Here is a 19,539-nt window from a genome sequence, read left to right on the forward strand (position 1 = left end):
AAAGTATTTAAGTTGATGCTAGTGTCTTTTTACATCAAGCTTTGTCTCTACCCTGCAATTTTATAAAAATAATATACCATCTAGATTTTTTTTTTAAATTTCGTTTTTCATCAATAAATATTATAAATTAGGTGATATTAATTGATATTAATTATTCATAACAAGAAATTTGAATAGTATTATACATGTAAGGGCATTAAAGTTTTATTAAAATTGATGTTATTCATTTATTACTAAAATTGAAACATCAGTGTCGTTAGAAAGAATGACACATAATCTTACTATATTCTTTATTGACGTATTTAACTAAGTACTTTGTTAGAGTACTTCAATTAGACTTTTTAATGTCGATGTGCGTTTAATACTTAATAATGATATGTGGTTTTAAGGTATGTCATAACAGTTATATAATATTATGTATTTCTTAACAATTGTGTAATGGTAATCTCATAACAATTATCTAATACGATCCTTCACACAATTATACAATTTTGTCACTTAGTATTTTAGCATAAAATATTTTTGTCTATGTGATATATACTTGGATATTTGTTAGATGATGTAGAAAAATGATTGAATATGCATATGGTAATCCACACTTTTGGAACTCAATGATGTACATATTTACATACAAATTATTAAAAAAAGAAGTCTTCTAGATTTCAAAAAAATGTTAGCCTAGTTTGAATTTGAAAGTACAACAATTCCACAATAATTAGTTAATTTCGTTTTCTATTTCTTGAGATTATGAAACAATTATCACTTCCTACACTTTTAACATGTTTTCAATTCTTACTATTAAAAAAAAAAATTATCAATATTCTGCATATTATCTCTTACCTACCGTTAATATTTTCCAAAGTAGTAACAATAAACCAAAGTTGGTGAGTTATAAAAAATAAAAAAAAAAAACAAGTAACAGAGTTACATATTCACACAAATAAAACATGGACTTAAAAAAAAATTATAGTAACTATAATTACATTTAATTAAGTTTGTTAATTATTACTATTATTGTAAATTTTGATAACCGAAACAGAAGTTTTGACCCCTTCCAATGAAAGAACATTACGTGCGATATTGTTTTTCCCAATGGAAATTAATTAGAACAACAACACTACGCGTGTTTTTCTAATTCTTAAACCGCGTTGAAAGCGATCAATTCATTCAACGCCACACGTAGAATTTATGAAACCTCCTTCTCACGTAAATTTCATAACTATAACATTCAATCTTTAGAAAAATATTTAGTTTTCTTTTCTAAGTAAAACCATTTTCTATTATTTCATAAACACAATTATCACTTCATATCAATTTTAATTAGGATTAAACATGTTTTTATCCTTAAGTTTAAGTAAATTTTGGAATTAGTCACTTTCGAAACTTTATATCAATTTAGTCATTTATTTTTAGAAATGCGTGAATTTAGTCTTCTTATCAAATTTTGTTAAGTTTATTTAACATTTTAAACGCATTTTATGATAATATTTGAGTTAACATTAAAGTAAAAGTATGTCAAACAGTATAAACAATTTAAATATTATCATGAAATGCACTTGAAATGTCAGATAAATTTAATAAAATTTGATTAAAAAAACTTAATTCACACATTTTTGAAAAGATGAAGTACTAAATTGATCAAAAATTTTGAAAATATACTAATTTTAAATTTTACTGAAAACTTGAGGAACAAAAACATATTTAACCATTTTAATTACCATTTATATATTTATTAAATGAGTTTTTCTTTATTTTCTTTGTTAATTGCCCTCTCAATGGATTTGAAAACATAGTGTCCCCTAAACATCAAACCCTCCAGCTGTCCAAATTTCATCCCCAATATAATAGTTCTGCAATTCATTAAACAAATATGAAAGCCATTATATCTACATTCTCACCCATCTATATATAAATTTCTTTAATTATTTATTCTTTTACATATAAATTGTTTAGAAGTAGATTTAATCAGTAATCTAGGATAAAATTTCGAGTGATACTATAAATTTTAATTCATAATTTTAATATTATCTTAAAAAATAAATTTTAAACATAATTTAACTCATAAAATTAACCTGTAAAATAAAAATTACGTTTTTTATATGTTATGAATTAATTTCATCTCTTATCATACAAGACTTAAAACATAATTTATTGTGAAATTATATTAAGAATATTATTATAATATATAGAATAAGGTATGATATTAAGACATGGATAAAGATAAAAGAAGAAAGATTAGAATATGATTCTTTTCTCCGTAACAAAATCACAGATAGACACCACAGTCATCAACGTGGTTTGACTATAGCATACTTTTTTTAAAAGTTTTAATTGAAAAAGAAATAATAATAATAATAATAATAATAATATGTGATTAATTAGCGTTTCCACACTGAAGCTACCATCTACAAATACCCCAATTCAGGTTCAAATTTTGTATAATACACCAAACATCAATCAAATTTCTCTCTCTCTCTCTCTCTCTCTCTCTCTCTCTCTCTCTCTCTCTCTCTCTCTATTTTCTGAGTCTGTTTTGAAGCTCAAACAGAAACAGCATGGCAGAAGTTCTGAGTGAAGAACAGATTGGTGAGATCAAAGAAGCCTTTGGCTTGTTTGACAAAGATGGAGATGGTGAGTTTCCTCGGAATGAACCAATGCTTTTTATGCATTTCACTTTTTCTCTTTTTCAGTGTTTGTTCATTTCACAAATATAACAATTCACAGGGTGCATCACTGTGGAAGAATTGGCCACTGTTATCCGATCACTGGATCAGAACCCAACAGAAGAAGAACTCCAAGATATGATAAACGAGGTTGATGCAGATGGCAACGGAACCATAGAATTTGTTGAGTTTCTCAACTTAATGGCCAAGAAAATGAAAGTAATCTTCTTATCTATGCTCTTAATATTACATTCATTTCTCTTTCCAGAGAGATTAATTATTAACAATATCCATCTCATTTTTTCTGATTCAGGAAACCGATGCAGAGGAAGATCTCAAAGAGGCCTTCAAGGTGTTTGATAAAGATCAAAACGGTTACATTTCAGCAAGTGAGGTATATTATATATACCAATTTTTTCTTTGACGGCAATGTGAAATCAAAACCATTCTAAGGGTTTCTTTCTTCAAAGTTGAACAAAAAGGAAGTAGGGTCAATATGTTGCAAAATGCAAACTAGATTCCAACTCATGAATCTCTTCCCTTTTCAATATTTTTCTATAAATGTGCGTTTACTTTTATGGCTACGTAGCAGAAGCTGCATATGCATATGCAACTTTTTTTTTCCTTATAAAATTTCCACGTCAAGTTTCAACCCCTTCAATTATTCATATTCATGCGGTGTCACTTTTTATTTTTTTAATTTATCTATGCATAATAATATTATGTGAAAAATAAAATTAAAATTGTTGGTTTGTTATGCAGTTGAGACACGTTATGATAAATCTTGGTGAGAAATTAAGTGATGAAGAGGTGGAGCAGATGATTAAAGAAGCAGATTTGGATGGTGATGGTCAAGTTAACTATGAAGAATTTGTGAAGATGATGATGACCATTGGATGAAACTTTCATATCTTTTCTTATTAATGTTTCTTGTTGTACTAATGTAGCGCATATAATTTTTTTTTTCAGTTTAACATTCCTTAATTATGTTTTAAAATTAATTAATCTAATTAAGAATTGCTTAAATTGGACTCTTTCTTTCTTTCTTCATATGTTAATGTATGCTGCAATTTACTTTATTTCATATTATTATAAACTACTTTATTTTATTACTTCTTTTAATTCTAAGCATGAATTAAAATATAAAATTTTTATTTCGATTTTACGATTTAATTAAAAACACATGAATAATACAAATATTGCCACAATTAACGAGCAATTAAATTAAGTTTAAACGTATAGGTTGACGCCATCCGGGTCGAGTTAAATGAAAAGTGAAAATATTTTTATAATAAATTAAAAATTTAGACTTGATTTTCCTATGACCGATTTATTTAAGTTGAAGTCACAGGGAACGATTTAAAAAAAAGAAAAAAGAAAACAACAATATTTAATTACAACGACAACATTAAATTATAACTTTAATTTACTTGGAATTGTGTATCTTGTTCAAAAACTTTAGAATTGATATATAAAAATAATGCTAAAAGCACGTCAAGTTTGAAGATTGAAAAATAAGTTACACATTTAAAATTTCTAAGTCGTGATGTATTATTACTCTTCTGTTCCTTAAAAGTATTCATAATATATGATACAAAATTGTTACAGTAAAACAATGTCAAAGTGTAATTTTTCAACTTTTATCATTATTATTAATATTATTTAATTCATAATATTTATTTATATTCTTTATTGTATCTTTTTTATTTAGAATGGTCTTAATATAAAATATGACCAAGTTATAAAAAGTATATAAAAATATTATTTAACATTATATTAAGTCTTTTTTTAAGGTCCCAAAATTTCTGCAATAAATTTTGTTGACAAAACATTGTTGCTTAAACACAGTCGTAGTCAGATATATTTACTCGGGTTGTGTTTGACTTAATTATCACACGTTGAATAATAATTAAAATAGAAACATTTAATTAAGTTAGAAAATATTTGGAATTAATAAATAAGCTTAATTATTTGATACTAAAACTTCAAGTAATTCTAATTTAGGATTCCTAAATTAAAAATAAATTTTAGTGGTAAATATGGGAACAAAAACAATTTTACTCGTAAATTCTAAATCTTTATATTCTAATCACAACACTAACAAAATTAATAAAGCTTGTGCTTTCTTCAACACTGTTCAAGTGATGATCATGAACACAACACCCTCTGAGAACTTCTGAGAACTTCTTCAACCAGGGCTTTCTAAATGGCAATGACTTTTCGTAGTTTCAAACTTAATCTCTAAGATCCAACCACCCTACAAACATGTCTTTTTCTTGAAACAAAAGTACGACATATAACAACAGTTGACACAGTGACTGCTGAATGAGAACCCTTTCAGCTTTTGCTGTTCAACTTTGACCTATAAAACAATGGTTGCTTTGGAGTTGGACACATGTGCTTTATCATCAGAAAATTTATGGAGAAATTTGTCATTTTCTCCACTTCTTACAACATCATCTCTTTCTGATGTAGCCTTGGGATACACATAAAACAAATAAACAACACCCATTCATATTAGTTGTTACACTCACTTTATGTTTACCATGTTTTCTCCAAAGATAATGTCTACAAGTCATACTAGGTGGTGCCTTTAAAAAAGAAAAATGTGTATACAGAGCTTGCACTTAGCTGTCTTTAAGCCAATATTATGTCTCATATTTTTCTAGTGTTCTAATGTCTCATTACCAAACTATAATGTCACATTTTGTTGCCTTTGATTTTTGAGTTCTCTTTTCAGATACATGTTCTTTTGGTCAACAGTTTTTTAATTATGCAGATTGATGATTACATATATATATATATATATATATATATATATATATATATTCGTTCTGTTGTGTTGTGTATAAAAAATTCAAACACAAGAATGAGGTTTTATGAGTATGATTGTCCAAGTTCACTGTGGAAGAAAAAAAGAAAACGTTACAACATACAATCAAAAGCAGAAAAGTTTTGGTGTCTCTACATCTGTGAAATCTCTCAAACAAAGTTAAATTTCACAAGGAACCACTTCATCTCGAACTTGCATCAGAAAATAACCACGGAAAACAATGATCATGGCTGCTGCACTGCCCCCTCTGTTGGTTGAACTCACCATGATGCCAAATTGCTCATCAGAATTCTCCAGATCAAAACTTCACTTTCAAAAAAATAAATTACAAGGCTTTAAATTGAAGTCACAGTTGCAGTTTCTTTGCAATCTTTTATATTAGGGAGGCTTGTGGAGAAATGCCACAGATGTGGTTGCACTTGCTGTCACATTGTGGTCTTGAAATCTTCAAAACCTTAACGTTGTAGCCACCACTGCAATTGTGTTCTGTTTTTAAAACCTTGATAAATTAGAAAGAAACTCACAACACAAAAGAGAAAAGTAAAATAGAATTGTAAGTGTAGTTCTCAAGGTACAGTTGCACAACACATGCAGCTGCTGAAGAAGGAAGACCTAGTCTTTCGCTTATCTTTTTTAGGTGAAGTAGATGACACTGTATTCTTTGTGCCAGCATGGTTTTCTTGTATCCGTGACATGCCTAGAAGATGAGCTTCTTCCTCTTCTTTTAAGAGGCCTATGAATGGAGCTTTAGATTTTCTAGAGTAACTTCTTTCCATAGTAACTATTTTCTCTTCCACTGGCATTTCTTCACTGTGTAACATGCACTGCTCATATTGAGCATGAGGCATTGAGTTGATGAGATTCAAACTGGTCTGTTTTGAGAAGCTTTCATTTGCAGACTTATTCTGATGAAGCAGTGGAATCTTATCTGATTCTCCAGGCCTTGCTTCCTTTCTGAGGTTGAGATTGAAGCTTGGTGACTTTTGCATCTGACTAGAGGTGTTTGGATTGTCAGGGTTTGATTCAGTACTGAGCCTTGTTATGCTTTCCCTTGTTTCATAGCCACCATTTTCAAATATGGACTTATTTGAATATGGTGCAATACTGGACATGGTAGCTGTAGAAGCTGTTAGTTCTGCTTCTGTATGTTGTGAATCTTCTTTACCTTCTTTCTCAAATGCTTCTTTATCATCCAAGTTCAGAGATGGAACTGTTAACTCAGAAGAATTAGAGTTGTCAATGGTGTGGCCAGAGTTTCTGGTCTTATTTGTTTGCTTGCAACCTAAGTTTGGCATGCTGGTAGCAGTAAAACTTTTGTCTTGCTTTACATTGTCCTGATGGTCATCATAGAAATGCAACAAAGAGGAATTATTTTTCAAGGGAAAAGATTCTTCCTGATTTATAGTTACCAGATCACAATTGCAGTGTTCTGACATTTCAGTCCCCTCAAAAGTATTTACCAAGACATGTGAAATTTCTGGATTTTGATTTGTTTCTTCAATTTTGTTCTCGTTCCCTTCCTCATGTCTGCAATCAACATCAGTTAAACCTTCAATAAGAGAAATCTTTTTGGCTTGAGGAACCACATAATGTTTTTCTTCTGAAGTAGCACCAGTTTCCTCTGAAGTCTTGTTGGAGTTGTTAATAAAATCATCGAATGGTACTCCATTCTCAGTGACTTTAGGTTCTTCAACTTGATCATTGGTGACAAGCTTGGAGACATTAGAATCAAGTAACATATTTCTCTCTCCATTGCAGTCCCCATTAGACTCTACTGACACATCACATATATACACCATATTGTATTCCTTCAATGAGTCTTTCATGCATTGATCTGGTTTGCAATCTTGTGAATTCTCCATTGATCCACTTCTGCTTAATATACTTTCTCCATGTGGTACCTTGCAATTTTCCTCATGGTCAAGTTCAATTGGACTAACCACAATGGAATATTCAAGAGGTGAGGTTTGGGAATCCTCAGTAGTACACTTTAACTTGGTCAATGAATTACCATTTATGGTGGTGTCAATACTTAGGGAATCAGATGTTGTATCCAACATGTCAGTACATAATTCTACATGGGATTTCATTTCTTTTGCTAAGTCATCATCCTTAATCTGCTCAGAGTGAGAATTAGTATCCAACAAATTATGTTCTAGGAGTGAGTCTGTGCCTACAAATGATTGTTCGGAGAGAAATTTGTCTGGCTCATCATTGTCAGAATGTCCACTTGATTCTTGAATCTCTATATCATTTGACATGTTCACAGCACTTAATGTTAAAACCGTTGTTTCCTCTACATCTGCTATAATTCAAAACAAGACAACAAATACATCTAAAATTTTCATTGTGGCTTACAATCTCTGATAATTTGGAAGCATTTAACATTAAAATCTAAAACATTTCAACAAGTAGGATCTAATCAGGCACTATAATCAAGTAAATCTGGATAAGGCTATCAAAATATTGACAGAATTGTCCTAACCTTGTTGGATTGGAGGCTCATTATTAAGCTGATGATTATATGTTAGCAATATTTCTTCTCTCAAGCATGACTCTTCTTGCTTCTCGTATTCTTCAGTGCCTTCTAGTGAAGAACTTGACAAGATCTCAGAGTTTGTAGCTTTAGCTTCAACTGATCCATCGTTTGAAGTGTCAGATTGACCGACTTCGATTACAACACCCCCTATAAAAGCAGAATCATAAGTCTTTTTTATAAATTACTCTTACAATTTGGCTTCGTACCTAACTAAACTGGTATTAATCAGTTAACTAAGACTGTCAAAATATTAACAGAATTGTTCTAACCTTGTTGGATTGAAGGCTCATTATATGCCACTAACAAGTGTTCCCTCAAGCAGGTCTCTTCTTGTTTTTCATATTCTTCAGTGTCTTCAAATGATGAAAAACTCTCAGAGTTTCCACCTTTTGCTTCAACTGCTTCATCATTTGGAGACTTTTCAGGTTGTCTGAAATCAGATATTTCATCCCCTATAAAACAAAATTATTAAGTACTTTTTTCATATATTACTCTTAGAATAAGGCCTGACTCAACTGGAATTAATCAAGTAAATGTAGACAAGAGTCTCAAAATATCTAGAAAAAGTCCTAACCTTGTTGGATTGAAGGATCACTGTTGAGGTCATGATTGTCTGTTACTAACATGTGTTCTCTCTCGCGTGTCTCTTCTTGCTTCACAAATTCTTGAGTGTCTTCCAATGAAGAACTTGACAAGATCTCCAAGTTTCCACTTTCAGTTACAACTGATCTATCAATTAGAGACATTTCAGGTTGTCTGACTTCAGTTATTTCATCCCCTACAAAACAGAATCGTTAATAAATTACTTAGACTTTGGGCTTAAGGCCTAACTCAACTTGGTTTAAGAAAATGCGGATAAGAGCTATCAAAATATTAACAGAATAGCCTTAACTCCTAACCTTGTTGGATTGAAGGCTCATTATTAAGGTGATGATTACATGTTTCTATCCAGTGTTCTCTGAAGCATGTCTCTTGTTTCTCATATTCTTCAGTGCCTTCCAAAGACAAACTTGACAAGTTCTCAGACTTTCCAACTTTAGCTTCAACTGATCCATCGCTTGGAGATTTTTCAGGTTGTCTGACTTCAGTTATTTCATCTCCTATAAAACAGAATTATGAGTAATTTTTTTAGATCACTCTTAGAAGTTGAACTTACAATCTAACTCAATTTTACAAAACTTATTTATAATAACAGAACATCTGAAGTTGGACAAATGTTGTCGACACATTAACAACACCCTTTCATGCCTATTAATTGGCATCTAAAGTATAGACAAACACAGGAGACCCAATAACAGATTTTGGATAGACTTAAATATCATTTTAAAATTTGGACTCACCAAACTCAATTCCACAAAATCAGTTTAAAGCTTATAAAGACTAGATCACATCTAGTCTAAGTGAGATTTGAACAATCCGTATTAGTTATTTTATAAGCATCATTATGAAAGAAATTACTAACCTGAACCTTCAAAAGAATTTGTCAACTTCAATGCAGCATCGGAAGCTGAGATGATAGTTTTTTCCTGAACATCTATGCTATTGACAGTAGGCTTTACTGCATTAGCATCTTGTTTATCTTCCTGAGTTGTTTTATCATCAAATTCACTTGTTTCATCATCAAAATTGAACCTTGTTTCTATCTGTAGTTGATCAAATTTGTCGTCAATTGTTTTGTGCTTTTGATGATTTACATTAACATCATCCTCAGGGTCATCTTCTTCCAATAAATCATTTTTAAGTGAACTTATAGAATAGTGGGAAGTCATTCCTGTAGCCTTCTCCTGAACATCTTCAACTTCAGCAGTTGGATGTATTTTATTTTCCATATTCAAGTCATTTTTGCAAGTATCTTCTTCCAACAAATCATTTTCAAGCGTGCTTTCTGTATTGTTAGAATTTAGCCCTGTGACTTCATCCTGAAAAGCTTCTGCTTCTCCCTCCTGAACATCTTTGGCTTCATCTGATGGAATCATTTGCATGTTTTCTTTCATACGATCATCATGATTATCTTCTTGCATTGTCACTTTTCCAAGTTCAGTTGTTGCATCTTCGGAAACAAGTGCTGCTTCACCTATCTCCTGAACAACTTCAGCTTCAGCTGTTGGAGGAGTTTGATTTTCCATATTTACATCACTTGCACGAGTATCTCCTTTCATTGAATCATTTTCAAGCACTGTTGTTGCATGGTTAGAAGCAAACCCTATAGTTTTCTCTTGAGAGTCTTCATCTGTTGTAATTGTTTGAGCTTTCCCTTTTACATCTTCTCCATGACCTTCATCCTGCCATGTATCTTTCCCTGGTTCATTTGTTATATCAATTGAAGCTTTTTCCTCAACATCTTTGGCTATAGATGTTTCATTAGTATCGCCTTGGAAACCTTTTTTCTCAGCTTCACCTATGTTATCTTCCTCTGCAAAATGGAAAATGAAATTAAGAGTTAAAGATAGGAAAAATTGTACTGTAATTAACCAAAATTTCTTCAGGAATCCAAAAACATGTACCTTTGATAGTAGATGTGTTGTTATTACCCATTTCGTTGCCCATGCTCAGCTTTCCAAATCCTGCAATATAACCAATGTAAAGAGATTATTATGCTATAATCCCCACACAATTGATTTGCTTATAATAGAACAAGATATATCAATTAAAAAGGCTCCAAGTTAAAAATCTCCAAGAACAACAAGGCTATGCCATACCATGATAGTGATACTGATGATGATGTTCACATGCTCTTAACTTTAGACATTTGAGGACAGCTTCATTTGTGTGACATTGCCAGAGTGTTTATAGCCAGTAACATGCTCTTGCTTGCTTCATATTCTTCATTCTGGGTCATATATGTCTGCATAATTATCACACCCTTAAAGTAATTGATCACATATAAAACCTCATCTCTTTTTTATCTATCTGGCATTACAAACTTAGACCATGATTGCTTCATAATCTAAGATATAATGTGACCAAATAAAGTTCACTTTCGGTATGTCCATGATTATTAAGCAGCCTTAAACTATCACTGGCCTATACCATCATTGTTCCTATGCTGTTTGTTGTTGAGCTTTTGGGAATACATATTCAACCTCAAAGGGCTTTCCATGTGTCTTAGAAAACTTTCCAAGTGTTTCTGCTTTTCTAAAGTAAGGAGTTAATAAGGGTTTTGTTGCACTGTCTGAATGGACAAAGGAACCAATGAATAATAATAAAGGTAGGATCATGGGACATGTCCATTAGAAATTTGCAAAGAATGAGGGTCACATAGCCATTTTCTGTTTACTTTTCCATTTGTGAAGAAACTTGTGTGATGATGATGATGATTAGGATTGAGTAATTGGGTTTGTTGTTTCTTAATTTTTTTTTTCTGGTACAGAAAGTTGATTCTTTGTATGCAAGGTGGCTTGGGAAACAAGTACCATAATTTTTGGCATTGGACTCATCATTGTGTGCATTATTTCTCTGTACTTGTTGCTTTTCTATATGATAAGAAGTTTAACAACTCACACACCTTCCTCAATTGTTTAACTCTTGGAAAGGAACATGAAGAAAAGTTTATTGCGTTTGTCAAAGGTGTGATATTTTTATATGGCATGGCCTGTGTCCATTGTCATCTTATTTAACTGAACTTTAATTCGATAAATACAATTTGAGAAAATTTAATAAATTATTTTCAATATTAAATTACAAAGTTTTTTTTCTTGATATTACTCAAATTTAGTCTATTATCTATAACATTATTGTGGTATACTACTAGAAAGAAAGTTTTGTCACATGTAAAGTATTATCATTTTTTATGACTAATAAATTCTATGGGCCTTTTAAATGATTTATAAGAACATCTTATTTTTAGTACAAAAAAGCACTTTCTCACAAGTATCTTTCTGCTAAACCAATCAATTAAATAATTAAATGTGACCTTCGTCAATCTTGTCTGGTACTTTTAGTCTCTGTATTAGATTTATGTCTTGCATATTAAGCTTCATCGAAGAGATTGGTGATTAAAGAGATGTAATTATTATGAGAAAAATAGAAGATATATAATCTAGAAAAATCTCTAAATGTCTCCAAAATGAGTGTATTTGTTTTTAGTCTTGGTCTGTTTTCTTGTGTACTTAACATAATTATAGAAAAATCTCTAAATGACTAAAACATGAGTGTATTTGTTTTTAATCATAGTATGTTTCCTTATTATACTTAATATAATATGGTGTCTCTGTTGTTAAAATTAACATGACATGTAAACCTAGACGGATTTGTAGTCACATTATGTTTGTATTAAGTGTACTTAGGACATATACAATTTTATAATGTAATTAGTCGATACATGTAATCTTTGATTAATCTTTTACAAACACTAAATACAAGGTTGTTGGTATATTTTTATTTAGTATATTATGAAATGAACCATGGAAACACGAACTTATAATACAAAAGGAAACCATGACGAAGACGAGCATACTTAAGTGTGCTTGAACACTAAGAGTTAGTATTAATTGTGTTTTCCTTAAGTGAATTAGTTTGATATCACATCAAAACAATTATAATGATCTCAAATCATATTTAATCTAATTAAGATTACATGTAATTTAAATTTAATTTAAGTTATACTGAATTAAAAATATCCAAATGAATATACGTATGTTAATACATGTATTTTAATTTTAAATACAATCTCTTTTTATTGGTTTATTATTGGATTTATGTGATAACCAAATAAAGTTTTTTAATTAAATTAAACTCAGTTAAAATCCTTTGAAATTTTTCTTACAAGTTGTTTACGTTTTTAAACTGGGTGAAAATTATTCTTTCACTAACAAGAAATTTGCGTCATTAATATCTCAACATAGTGACAATTAAAAATCATCACAAAACAATAGATATAAATCTTGTAATTTAAGTTTATCATAAAAATAAGTGTTTCTGACCCTATTCAAAAGAAAATTTGAAAAATCATAAATAAATAAAAAAATAGATATAAATAATATGGATAAAATTAATTATAATTTTTTACATCTTATCCGGGTGCAGGGCATGGTGTGTGGGTAGCAAATAGTAGGGAGTGTGAAGAGATAACAAACGCAGAGGCAATGACAATGGCAATGGCAATGGCAAGTTCTGCAAGCTGTGCGGTGTCGTTTAGGAACAGCTTCGCTCTCAACAAACCCTGTAACACTCATCTTCTCTTTCTTCCTTCTTCCTTCTTCCATTCTTCATCTTTGATTCTGTGTTTGTGTTTCTGAAATCAATGGTTTTGATTTTGACTTTCAGCGGATCTTGGGTTTGTGACCTCGCAGTTGAGCGGCATCAGAATCTGCTGCCCCAAACTCCCCACACCGCCCCTCACCGCTTCTCCCTCCTTCCCCACACCTCTCCCCATCGTAGCCAGTAAGCAATTCCCGTTACTTCTTCATTTCTCTAACTTTCACTCAATTCGTTAACCCTAACATTCATGTTGCTTCCCATTAGTAATTAGGAAACGTATAGCCAATTCCAAATTTTGTTCCTCTTCTTTTAATTATCTCTACCAATATACTTCCTCTACCCGCAAAATCTTAAAATCACCGCATTTCCAGTCTTGAGATATTCAAAATTGTACTTTTAATCTGTAAAGGAAATTATTGCTTGCGAGAGGGAGGTTATTTTAGTTCAATTGTTTCAGTAAAAAAATATTTATTTTGTTTTTAATATATGTGACTGTAGTTATCTTAAGATAGAGATTATAAAGATAATACCAAATTTTAGTATCCATTTCTGAGCTTATTTACTCTTTAAATGCTAATAATACTAGTTATGTGTTGTAGTTATACACTCACCGATGGCAATTTCTGTTTTTATTCTTACTGGAGGAGTATATGGTGCAATGTATTCTTTTTAAGTGTTGGAAAAGCAGTAGCCCGGCTAAGTTGTGACTCTCTTTGGAATTGCCGAAACTGCAACTTCAAGAGTGATGGTTTCTTTAGTCCCACGTCAACCAGTGATATGGTTAAAAAGGAATATACAAGTAGGGTAAAAACTTCACTTTACAAACCTGATTGAGTTAAGTTAGATCCAAACCCAAATTATAAGATTAAGTAATTGAGTATCAGCGTGATATATTTCAAACAATTAAGGAAGTGTATGGTGCAATGTATTTCTGAGATTATAGAGTATCAGTATGTATAGTGTATTTCTAGAAATTGAGAGATTGTTAGTGTAGGGAAACAAAGGCTTGGGTATTGTGTGAATTTGGAAGAACTGATACAGAGTGTTAATATAATATGCTCTATGTTAATTGCTCTGATTCTTTCCGTCAGTAAAGCTATCATATTGTTTTCTTTGTTCTCTGATTTCAAATCTTTATATAACAAATGATGAAAACATTTTTTTTTTGTTTAAAATTGAAAATAGAAAATATTTTTCAAGCAAACGTCAAGAGAACATGCATAACTAACGATTTTCTAATATCGTCACTTGTTGATGTGAGTCTATCTCACTGTCATTATTGTGTGATACTTCTTAACTGCAATCTATGAAGCACTTATACTTATACTTTTAGATTCTTCGCTGATACGTATTGGTGAAGTGCCCACACTTTGGAAACATTCATATCTAATAAAACTAAGAAACATAAAGTATGTGTAATGCAGAAACATGGAAACATTGTCTCTTCATAAATCAAAATGGAAATTGTTTTCTTTATATATTATTTTAAAAGGGTATAAGATTGACAGTGCTATTCCTGTATATAAATAATAGAAAGTAAGTTATTATGACAATGATTTATATTTTTTATTTTATTTTGGTAATGTCTAATAAATTTGTTTATGAATTGGATATGTACAACTGCAATCATATATTTATTATATTTTATAAATTTTTAAATGTGCATCTTACACATATATCTTGTTATTTTTAAAATAAAATTTTCTTTTGGCCACATCTAATGCGTGCATCATAGACTGCAATCATGTTACTATGTTAAATTTATTATTTTGGGGGTTAGATATGTGTAAATGGGAGGATGTATATTTTTATTTTCCATGTACTTTACAGTTTATACATGTCCGTGGAGTGCATTTTTGGGCAAGTCACACTTTGTGATCGTTTGGCTACAAGGTTGAATAAATTTTATTTTGCTGATTCAGAAAAAGAAAGAAAGAAAAAGTAGTTGGTTGGTGATTGATTCTTCTAATGATGTGATTTTATTGTTTTTCTTTTCAGGGAGAGTTTGTCCCTTCACTGGAAAGAAATCAAACAGGGCCAACAAAGTATCATTTTCAAACCATAAGACAAAGAAACTGCAGTTTGTGAACCTTCAGTACAAAAGAATTTGGTGGGAAGCGGGGAAGCGCTATGTAAAGCTGCGTTTATCAACAAAGGCATTGAAAACCATAGAGAAGAATGGACTTGATGCAGTTGCAAAGAAGGCTGGAGTTGATCTCAGGAAGAAATAAGAGTACCTAATTATGGTTTTGTAACAGAGTGGAAGAATACATTCATGTTCTTTAGATTTTTCTTATCCGTATATTATTTTTCAGAAGCAAGTTGTATTGTTTGTAGAGAAACAAGATATGGAGAGCTCATAGGCAATGAATTTCACTGATGGAAATCTCTTTGATAAATCCCTCGTGCAGCTTATAATGTCCATGGATATCACAGGATCATTAGTGGCTGCATAAATGTGAATTATCCTACTAATATTTTTTTATGTATTTTGAATTGTAGTCACCACAACCAAAAAAGCTGTTGGCAGAGTCTCTGGTTTTGGCTCTTAATATGGTAATCCCCTTGCAATGAAGAGAATAAAGTGAATGACTATGATAGGTACATTTATTATCTTCTTATCTATCAAGTATGTGGAGATGTTATATAAATCAGTGTCATATTTAGAGAGTAGAAAATGCTGGGTTTGGAAATCACTATTAGTTTTGTAATTCTTTAAGCTGCTAAAAGAACAAAAGTGTTTGTTTCAAGGTGTAAGTTTTCATCGTCAGAAATAGCATTTAAGAAATATTATACCTGGAAATGTTATTCTGTATGATAGGTTTAGTTGACATTTAGTTTAATCACAAAATAATTAAAATTTAATTAATTGAAAAATAAACGTTAAAAAGAAATGAGAATAACAAATTCATGAAGCACTTCTCTCCAAAATTCACTGGAAAAGCCAAAAGCACAAAAAAGCAACATATATAGGCATAGACAAGAAGAAAAACATAGTCAGATGAAGATTTTATTGGTCTTTGGTCACCTCATTCATTGGGATTTGAAACTTATAAAATATTTAACAATAAAATAAACACTTCCAATCATCAATAAATAACATAACTGTTAATATTTTAACACATAGATGATTTGTTACGTTGTACTATTTTTTTTTTTCAAATAAAACTCATGTTAGGTATTATTATCATGAAAATTTTATTGAAGAAAAGAAAAAAAAAATATAAAAAAGCTAAGTAAATGTATGAATGAAAATTTCTTACATACTAAGAGATTTTTCATTGGGTTGCTTTCTTATTTTTCAAAAAAAAGACCTTTAAAATTTTTTAAATTCTTATTTTGGAAGATTTAATATTAACATTTTTTTACCGACCTCTATCAAGTCTCCTTATAGTTTAAACTAGGTCATCATCATTTTTCGTATTAGAATTTTTTTTCTCATCAATTATATTAGTTCATTTAAAAACTAATTTTAATTCTTTCGCAAAATAAACTTCTTTATTAGTTAAGAAATTACAAACTATCTCAGAACCACTATGAGGTGAATTTAGATGCTATAAACCTTACAAACTATTGATGGGAGTAACATCTTACAAAAAATGCATATCAGCCAATAAATCAAACTCCACCGGCACATCTATAATGGAAACGTCTAGACACAATTCATTCCAAACACATATTATTATGATTAACCATTAGTGACTTCACTCCCAAACTAATTTTTCACTTTATAGGAACATATCCTTTCATATTTGATATGTGTACCTCTATTTTAAATTACTTCACAAAAACTTTTGCCCTTAAATGTTGGCTGATTTGGGGGATAGGGCACACTCATTGTTTATATCATTGTCAATACATGAAATTTCTTCCTAAAGTAATCACTTATTTTTCACTTTGGTTCTTGATAGGAAAGTTAAGAGGTCACTATGGTACACTTTTAACATAATCATACCATAGGAACCATGCATATAAAAAATTCTTCAACAAAACAAAAAAAAAAGGATAAAAGAAAATAGAGAAAATATTTTATTGAAATGATAATGTTGGGCCTTTATTTGCAATGAACAGTTGCAGGCACAGTAAAGCAAAAAAGAATCAAATTGGATTTAAAATGTCTCTTTTCTCTTAGCTTTGCAGCTGATAGGCCCATTACCACCTCAAGCCTTTTGTCAGCTCCAATAAAGGCATAAAGTGGATACTAAAGCAATTGCAAAAGTTTGGGACACTTTCAATGAAAATCATGTCACAATTTTTATTTTTTTTTACTTTTCAATAAATCATCAACTTCGTCTCCATTATTGTTTTGGAACTAAAGTAGTAAATTTAAAGTAACATTACTAACACAGTTCACACTTTTTCAACCATCGGCAAAATTCATAATTTCTTTTTATTTTATTTTTTGGTTTGAGTTTGCCAACTACAATAAACACTGCATTTTGGTCTTAGGGAGTACTGAGGTGGCCCAAATTACTGTACGGAACATGGATTGTATGGCCATGTAAAAAGATAAATTGGCCCATGGACTTTAGGACAGTTGTGGGCCCAAATCAAACACGTAAAAGACAAAAATCTATATCTTTTCTCTTTGAACTTGTCCCACTTTCTGTCCTTTTTATTCTAGAAAAAAAGGTGAATGTGGGGCTTGGGCTATGGGATTAGTGGATGATAACCATATAAATAATAAATCATTTACTAATGAGTAAAGTTGATAATAGAAAAAAGGTTATAATGCACATGCTCAGTTTTCTGGTTCAGTGACTTTCTTTTTTTCCATATCATGCTCGAATTTTATGAAACTATTATACAAATTTCTCTCCATTGGATTTTTAATAAAGTTGTACAATTCAAAACTTAAATTCCAGATTATCTGCTAATTAATCTGCGAAGATAATCATAATTATTTATTACAAAACAAATAAATTGTAAAATTATGTTTGACAATAAAATTTAATTGAAATTTTATGAATGATTATTAAATTTTACAATAAATTGTTTTATTAGTTAAATTATTAAGGCAAATTATGCATAGAGGTAAAACAAATATCAAATATCCATCATGCACAATTTCCAGACACAACAAAACACAAACCCTTAGACATTAAAAGAGTAATTATATAGTTTATAGAATTTTATTATGTAGTAGTAATAATTTCATAATGAATAAGATCTTCAATTGATGGAAGAAAATAAGTGGTTAGTAGGCAGAATGTGAGTATCATTATGATGGCAAGCATGCTTCATAATGGGGAGAATTCCACCAACATATATCTTAATGCATATTCTTTTACATGACCTTGTAATTCATAATATTTTTCATTTAAATATATGTGGGTTATTCTTTCTAAACTCGATGGATTTCTAAACTCGATGGATAGTAAATAAAATGCAATAATATTTTAGGGTTTTACTATAACTAGTGTGCAACTGTGATATTATTGAAGATATTAAAAGAAAAATATTTTTTTAAATTATATAAAAACAGATTAAATAAATATTAGGGAGTGCATTTTTTAAGTTTTTATAACATTATTTTTTACCTTTTATTGGTATTAAGTTTTGTGAATAAAATCAACTTCTTTACGACTTTTATTTTATTTAATTCAAGTTTATATTTTGATTTTGTATTATTTTATGTTTGTTTATCTTTAATCTTTATTTTTTTAATGTTAATGTGAAATAATTAAATAGAAAATAATTTTGATAGAGAAAAACAAGCTAAAACTCAATGAAACATTAATAGACAAGAAAAAAAATGATTTTTAAAGAAATCACGTCGAGGGACACGAGAATCGCACCCAACACTGTAAATATAAAGAACTCATTTGTAGGATTATATTCTCATGGACTACCTCTTGAACGGCCAAAAAACCATTGTTGGGCACCAGGTTAACTCGTTGGACGAGTTGGTTGCTCGTTGTGCGTAAATGATAATCCAAACCTGTAGTATTCGATTCACTAGGCAAAAATATGCTCGTCTAGCGGAGTACGAGTTAAAGAGCATTAACTTTTATGCTTCGCTGGGCGAGAATGAAGCCGTTAGGCGAGAATGTCAACCATGACACACAAATATGGATATTTAATCATGTTTCTATGAGAATTTTATGGCAATCCTAATTTTGCACAAATAGAAATATCTTGAGTGCTTGGAAGAGGCTCTCAAGAAGGATAAAGGAGAGTTTTCCAACATCCCTAATAACCTCCAAGAGCCTATATAATATAGTTGGCTAGGATCGGTCATTGCCTAACCAGGATAAACTTTTTATTGTTCCTAGGTATTTTAGGGTTGGATATCGTGAAGAAGA

General features: G+C 30.4%; 3 protein-coding genes across 6 annotated transcripts; 2 read left to right on the forward strand and 1 right to left on the reverse strand.

Moving 5' to 3' along the window:
* The first annotated feature begins 2,454 nt into the window (after positions 1–2,454).
* On the forward strand, positions 2,455–3,689 carry LOC114192208 (calmodulin-1-like). The gene is made up of 4 exons (XM_028081851.2): positions 2,455–2,631; positions 2,725–2,882; positions 2,977–3,057; positions 3,426–3,689. Exons 1-4 carry the CDS (start codon positions 2,556–2,558, stop codon positions 3,561–3,563), a joined length of 453 nt encoding a protein of 150 aa, XP_027937652.1. The 5' UTR covers positions 2,455–2,555; the 3' UTR covers positions 3,564–3,689.
* Positions 3,690–5,519: 1,830 nt separating this feature from the next.
* LOC114190601 (uncharacterized) lies at positions 5,520–10,962 on the reverse strand. 3 transcript variants are annotated; one of them, XM_085676246.1, is made up of 8 exons: positions 10,735–10,962; positions 10,540–10,599; positions 9,498–10,448; positions 8,935–9,135; positions 8,610–8,813; positions 8,305–8,487; positions 7,982–8,182; positions 5,520–7,741 (listed from the first exon to the last, which is right to left on the reverse strand). In XM_085676246.1, exons 2-8 carry the CDS (start codon positions 10,580–10,582, stop codon positions 6,063–6,065), a joined length of 3,462 nt encoding a protein of 1,153 aa, XP_085532372.1. In that variant the 5' UTR covers positions 10,583–10,599; positions 10,735–10,962; the 3' UTR covers positions 5,520–6,062. The 3 variants fall into 3 exon arrangements, with proteins under 3 accessions (XP_085532372.1, XP_027935353.2, XP_027935354.2); XM_028079552.2 differs by having other exon boundaries at positions 5,520–7,801; XM_028079553.2 differs by having other exon boundaries at positions 5,520–7,798; positions 10,735–10,961.
* A 2,079-nt stretch (positions 10,963–13,041) lies between these two features.
* PRPL28 (Ribosomal L28 family) lies at positions 13,042–15,633 on the forward strand. 2 transcript variants are annotated; one of them, XM_085676247.1, is made up of 4 exons: positions 13,042–13,198; positions 13,301–13,417; positions 15,065–15,127; positions 15,233–15,633. In XM_085676247.1, the coding sequence occupies exons 1-4, from the start codon at positions 13,120–13,122 to the stop codon at positions 15,463–15,465; spliced, it is 492 nt and encodes a 163-aa protein (XP_085532373.1). In that variant the 5' UTR covers positions 13,042–13,119; the 3' UTR covers positions 15,466–15,633. The 2 variants fall into 2 exon arrangements, with proteins under 2 accessions (XP_085532373.1, XP_027934999.2); XM_028079198.2 differs by lacking the exon at positions 15,065–15,127.
* Positions 15,634–19,539: the final 3,906 nt, after the last annotated feature.

This window comes from Vigna unguiculata, chromosome 7, assembly GCF_037176805.1.
Source record: "Vigna unguiculata cultivar grain cowpea cultivar isolate G323 ecotype 2 chromosome 7, ASM3717680v1, whole genome shotgun sequence".
In the NCBI taxonomy this organism is placed as follows: domain Eukaryota; kingdom Viridiplantae; phylum Streptophyta; class Magnoliopsida; order Fabales; family Fabaceae; genus Vigna; species Vigna unguiculata.